The sequence below is a fragment of the Mustelus asterias genome, chromosome 13 (assembly GCF_964213995.1).
Source record: "Mustelus asterias chromosome 13, sMusAst1.hap1.1, whole genome shotgun sequence".
In the NCBI taxonomy this organism is placed as follows: Eukaryota; Metazoa; Chordata; class Chondrichthyes; order Carcharhiniformes; family Triakidae; genus Mustelus; species Mustelus asterias.
The window spans coordinates 105030843-105037181 of record NC_135813.1 but is presented as its reverse complement, the minus strand read 5'-3'; the positions used below and the strand labels follow the sequence as shown (position 1 = coordinate 105037181).

Here is a 6339-nt window from a genome sequence, read left to right as displayed (position 1 = left end):
CAAGATGTCCTGACTGATAACCATCTGCCCCACCCCCCTACCCACCCCTGCCTCAACCACTAACATCCCCCCCAAAAAAATCCGAATTAGTCAGTCATACCAGTGGTGGTGCTAATTGCAGTGTGTTTGCCTAACTAACATCAGTCACTTCACTTCAAAAGATCTTTCAATACATTTGAACTACTTTGAGATGCTTCTAAAAGAAAATGCGCCAAGTAATAGTTTCCTTGCACTGAAGAGGCAGCCTGATGTCCACAAGGTGGTCTCACAACCCTACTCTTCATTGCACCAATCTGACTACTCGGTTAATGCCACAAGTCTATAATGCATCAACACCAAAAGTAGTAGCTAGCCCGTGTCATAGCTATGAGACAGCAAGTTCATCAATGATCTGCAAAAAAACACTTAGAAAATTTGAACCAAATATGTAGTTCCTGTTGATGACGATTTAGTGGTTTAGGCACTTCCGCAAGCTACAAAAGGCACTGCAACTCCAAATCTGGATGAGTTGACCAATAATTGAACAGAATACTTTCTTAAAGAACTCTGCCACTTGTCTTTTGCAGTCATATGTTTGAATTGTAATAGAATGGAACTTGGAGCAGGTAACTCCCACTTGTGCAGCTGTTGTTCTGGTCTCCAGATGAAATTGTTGCATCTTATGTGGCATTTAGCATTTTAAAAACTTTCTGAAATGAGCATTTGTTGTGAACCTGTGTTTAAGATAAATGAGAAATTACTCTGTGCACTTCAGGAAACAAGTGCATGAGATGTCAATTTAAGGATGTGAGAAAAGTTCGGGACTGTCTATAACCTGTTTGCTTGCTTCTTTCAGGAATCCTCCACATACTTCTGCTGTTCTCTTTATCTTGTTTCAACACAAGTGCAGTTCCTGTGCCGAATATAAGAATGAATATGAGTTACAATCTGGCAATTGAATTAAACAACTCTACTCCAGCTGTCCTACGCTTATATGTAAGAATCTGCACCTTATTTATATAATTTTACATTTGAATGCTTTATTTGAAATTGAACTTTTTTTTTCGTTTAGCCCTTAACTGCCAATGGGTAATTTATTGAATTTCATATCCTGCAATCTTAGCTTTTAATTTTATTTCGAGCATTAGGAATGTGATGGTGATTACTCTTCTATTTGGGATTGAATCCGCACTTGAGTGATTGGATTAAAATTTCCTGCCACTGTCAATTATCATGGTTCAGTGTCAAAAGCCATCGTTACAAGGGGTTCAGGGGGAGCAGTAACGACCTGTGACCTTTATGCACTGCTGTCACTTATTCTACATCCTGCTGTTGCTCTCAGTGGGGCATGGGGATGGCTAGATGTTGATGATGACCATGGTCAGGGTGGAGGGAAGCTGGTTCAGCTTCGAAGCGGTTAGAAGCGGCGAGCTGATGGTAGCTTGTGAAATCCGTTATAATCTGGCTCTCCCCTTCCATGTGTCTCCATTATTGTTGGATCCATTATGTTAAGGTTGGTGGTAGGAATCATGTCTTTGCTTCCGATGATATGCTTTTCATGCATAAGTATCTTGAAACTGCAGCCTGTCCCATTGATGCACTTGCTAGCCTCAAATCCGGAAATTATTTCTCATTGTAAAATGAAGGTCTTGCTCAGCAGGGATAAAGTTCTGTCTGGAGCCAGATAGTTGGGCCAGAGTAGAAGAAGCTTTTCTATGTATCTAACTAGGACTGCAACTCAGCTAACAGCAGTCGATGCTCAAAGTGGTGACAAAACTGGGAATGACATCTCAGTCAGAGTGTGAAGCGTGTAGCACGCTGCTGTGTCAATGCAATGTGCCTTTATTTCCTTCATCTCCACAGGTATTAGTTTCTGATCTTGGGCGGCATGGTGGCACAGTGGTTAGCACTGCTGCCTCACAGCGCCAGGGACCTGGGTTCCATTCCAGCCTTGGGTGACTGTCTGTGTGGAGTTTGCACGTTCTCCCTGTGTCTGCGTTGGTTTCCTCCGGGTGCTCCAGTTTCCTCCCACAGTCCAAAAATGTGTGGGTTAGGTTGATTGGCCATGCTAAATTGCCCCTTAGTGTCAGGGGGATTAGCAGGGTAAACACTTGGGGTTAGGACCTGGGTGGGATTGTTGTCATTGTGGGCTCAATGGGCCAAATGGCCTCCTTCTGTACTGTAGGGACTCAATGATTCTATGATCTTGGACATAGTAGGAAGGGCATGCTGGACACAGGGAGAGAGGAAAATGCACAGGGCGGGCCACCAGTACCAACCCCCACCTCCTATACCAACACCCATCCCCCTCTCCCGATCATCGCCACTCTTATGTACCCATTCATCAGTCTGGAGTGCAACTTGCATGTCTATTTTTGGACCAAAGGGTTTACATGTGGTATTAGGGACAACGTGAAAGGGAGAAAAATGACATTCGATGAGTATTACTCTTCTCATGAATGATTAAAGCACAGTATGATGCAATTGAGCTCTGAACTGTCCTTTGTATGAGTATTGTTAGCATGTCAATATATCTGGGTGCAAAGTTTTTAAAAATGGTCAATTGATTTTGTATGTCATGGCACCCCCCCACTTAAAGTAGCTATACATGTAGCAGAAAGCCAGGGTTGCCTTCCATCATACCCACTGACATTGAACTCGCTGGGATATGTTATGTTTCTCAGTCGAATGCTATCAATGGTGTATTTTTCTCATCTGATCCCCACTTTAACCAGGTTTGACACAGTTTAAGTCAGAGATGAGGAGAATCTTTTCTCCAGGAGGGAATGTGGAATTCTCTTCCCCTGAAAGAAACAGAAGCTGGGTGGCACGGTGGCACAGTGGTTAGCACTGCTGCCTCACAGCACCAGGGACCTGGGTTCAATTCCACCCTGTGTGGAGTCTGCATGTTCTCCCCGTGTCTGCGTGGGTTTCCTCTGGGTGCCCCGATTCCCTCCCATGTCTGAAAGACGTGCTGGTTCGGTGGATTGGCCATGCTAAATTCTTCCTTAGTGTACCCGGAGTGTGGCGACTGGAGGATTTTCACAGTAACTTCATTGCAGTGTTAATGTATGCCTACTTGTGTCACTAATTAATGAACTTTAAACTTTTATTGAATTTATTTAAAGCTAATTTAGACAGATTTTTAATAGATGAGGGAGTGAAGGGTCATGGGAGAAAGACAGGAAAGCAGAGTTGAGACCACCATCAGATTAGTCATGACCTTATTGAATGGCGGAGCAGGCTTGAGGGGCTGAATGGCCTACTCCTGCTCCCAAGACTTTTAAGTTCCCATGTTCCACCTGGAGTCTGTTACTGTTGGCTATCATTGCTCTGGCTTCATTGCAATCATGCTGTGGGTAGTAATGTGGGGACTAGAATTCACAGTGAAAGTAAAGAAAAACAGGAAATAATGAAAGGTGTAAAATGAGTAGGAAGCGAAAGTGCATTCTCATGTGGGGTCTTTAAAAGTAATATAGAAAGACATTAAATTTCCAGTTAATTAATGACAGTCGTTTGGCTAACAAAAACATTTCCTGTTTATTTAGCAAGGTGACAATTAAAATTACTTCTCAACACATTCAATTGAGTTGTGATGGGTAAAACAGAATTTGCTGTGTAGCAGCAACAGTGATTGTGCTGTAACCTTCAGCTATCTGGAGCTTGTTGTACTCTGGAATTGCAATTATAAGATCCTGCTTTCCCACTTTAAGACCCTTCATAGAATTCTCATGGAATCCCTACAGTCCAGAAGGAGGCATTCAGCCCATCGACTCTGCACCGACTCATACCCAGGTTTACCCCATAACTCCATGTATTTATCCGACTAATCCTAATACCTTCGGGTACTAAGCAACAATTCTGCATTGCCAATCAACCTAACCTGCAATTCTTTGGATTATGGGAGGAAACCAGAGCACCTGGAGGAAACCCCCGCAGACACAGGGAGAACGTGCAAATTCCACGCAGTCAGTCACCAAGGCCGGAATTGAACCTGGGTCCCTGGTGCTCTGAGGCAACAGTGCTAACCACTGTGCGGCCTCATCTTTTTGACCAATGTTGCAGTCACTCCTTTGAATAGCTCCTTCTTTGAGTGGAATGCACTTTTCTGATGACACCTCTGTGAAACACCTTCGGATGTTTATTGATGCTAAAGGTGCTATATAAATGTAAGTGTTGTTATGTTTCCCATCGCTAATACTAGCCTTTTCTTTCAGCTCTCTGCTCAAGGACCTCCCTTTGATAGAGATAATGCCAGAACGTGCAAAGTTGAGGTGAAGTGTCTTCCCAAAGGACATTTGGCTAACATGGAGGAAAATGAAATGCTCAAGAAAATCTATATTGGTGTGCAACAGTTTGAGTTGCACTTGAAGAACATTGTGGTCCAGCAGAAGAATATGAACCCGCTGAAGAAAACACTTCTCAATCGCCTTGAAAATACACGGACTCACCTATCATCCCTGCAGTCAAACCTCTATGACATTCTGCATACCAGAGTTGGTCACGTTCCTCGAGATTTAAACTGCTCACCAGAACACATTAATATCCCAGAGAATCTGTTTACACAAAAGCAACAAGGATGCATCATACTGCGAGAGTTTAAACAGTACATCAAACAAGTGTTGAAGAGTTTTCATCATTTACTGAGGAACGTTCATTGAAGGCCGTTGTAAGTCTGTGAGTAGGGACAGTGTTTAGTTTACGCCGCACCTGAGTGCAATGCGCTCGCTACAATTTCCACTGCGGACATTTCAGGGGACTTGCATGAAAAGAAATTGTGAAAATGTCAACGGCGGCCTGTTCTGATACCATATGCAATCTCCTTACAGGTTCAGCAATGCACTTACCTGGGTCAGCATCCTTGCTGAAATTGTTGAGCATATGTAAACATGGCTGTGATTTAAATCTGCTTTCAAGATGAGTGAGTCTTGCCTCACAAGTGTGTTGGTTAAGAAGCTACTTGAAACAGTCCAAATTATATTTTCAGGAACAAAAATGAAACATTTAATCAAACTTACAGTTTAGAAAGACTAGAATTAAGTTAAAAGGTGACGAAAATGTGGATTAATGCCGCCGCCACCCCCCCTCCCCCAACCCAAAGGGTTATTTCTGACACAGATATCCTTATAGCGATTATCTCAGGCAGTCTTTAGTTAAGAAAATATCTTTAATTTTGAAGTTTTTTTTAACCACTATTGGTTAATGAAGAGAACTCTGATTTAGTATAGACAGAATATTTCAGACATAGTTCTGAATACATGAAATATTATTTTTTTATGGGACGTAAACCTTTTTCTCAAGTGATAATTCTGTGGACCAATTTGGAAGTTAATTTCTCTCCAGTATTGGCTTACAAATACAGGTGATTCTACCTCTTCCCAACAGTGACAGACTATTATCAGCTGTTTCCAAACCCTTCTCCATCTTGACCTGTATCTTATTTTGTTCAGGACGTACACTTCCTTGAGTGTTATTCGAAGAACTCTTGTTTCTGGTTCACCTCATGGTCCAGCAATCGTATTTATTTATTTAATGTACAAGAGGATTATTCTATTATGTAACTGACTGCATTCAGAAATGCTGCAGTTTTTAATGAAAACTTTGGGAGAAGACAGGATGCTAAAGTTATATTAAAAGAAATGGTGGAAATGTTAAATAGGTCAGGCAGCATCTATGGAGAGAGACCTACGGTTAACATTTCAGGTTAATGACCAATTGCTTCACTTGCATCTTGTTTTGTTACCATTATTTATTTAATTATTATTGATACTTTACGGTATTAAATATATCAAAATTTTGTACACAAAGTCTTATTTAATATGTATTTTTTTAAATTTATTTATATGATGGATTTTTAAATAAAAAAACCTGAATTGAATTCATTCTGCTTTTGTTCTTATGTCGTATATTTGTTAAAGGAATGATTTCTGATCTTCATATGCATGATTGACAATGCAGAGACAATGGCCTAGTGGTATTATCGCTGGACTATTAATTCAGAAACTCTGTTAATGTTCCCGAGATCGGGGTTCGAATCTCGACTGTGGCAGATGCTGGAATTTGAATTCAATAAAAAATATCTGGAATTAACTGATGACCGTGAAACCATTGCTGGAAAAACCCATCTGGTCCTTTAGGGAAGGAAATCTGCCGTCCTTACCTGGCCTACGTGTGACTCCAGAGCCACAGCAATGTGGTTGACTTGCAACTGCCCTCCAAGGGCAACTAGGGATGGGCAATAAATACTGGCCCAGCCAGTGATGTCCGTGTCCCATGAATGAATAAATTGCTGAATGAACAGCCTTTTGGTAACAAACACATTCATTTTAGAACGACAGAATTCACGACCTTTTCTTTGAT

The 6339-nt window shown here is 41.5% G+C and overlaps 1 protein-coding gene across 1 annotated transcript; it reads left to right on the top strand.

The window, feature by feature from the left end:
- The first annotated feature begins 464 nt into the window (after positions 1 to 464).
- LOC144503174 (leukemia inhibitory factor-like) lies at positions 465 to 5854 on the top strand. Its single transcript, XM_078227680.1, has 3 exons — positions 465 to 605; positions 836 to 975; positions 4197 to 5854. Exons 1-3 carry the CDS (start codon positions 590 to 592, stop codon positions 4638 to 4640), a joined length of 600 nt encoding a protein of 199 aa, XP_078083806.1. The 5' UTR covers positions 465 to 589; the 3' UTR covers positions 4641 to 5854.
- Positions 5855 to 6339: the final 485 nt, after the last annotated feature.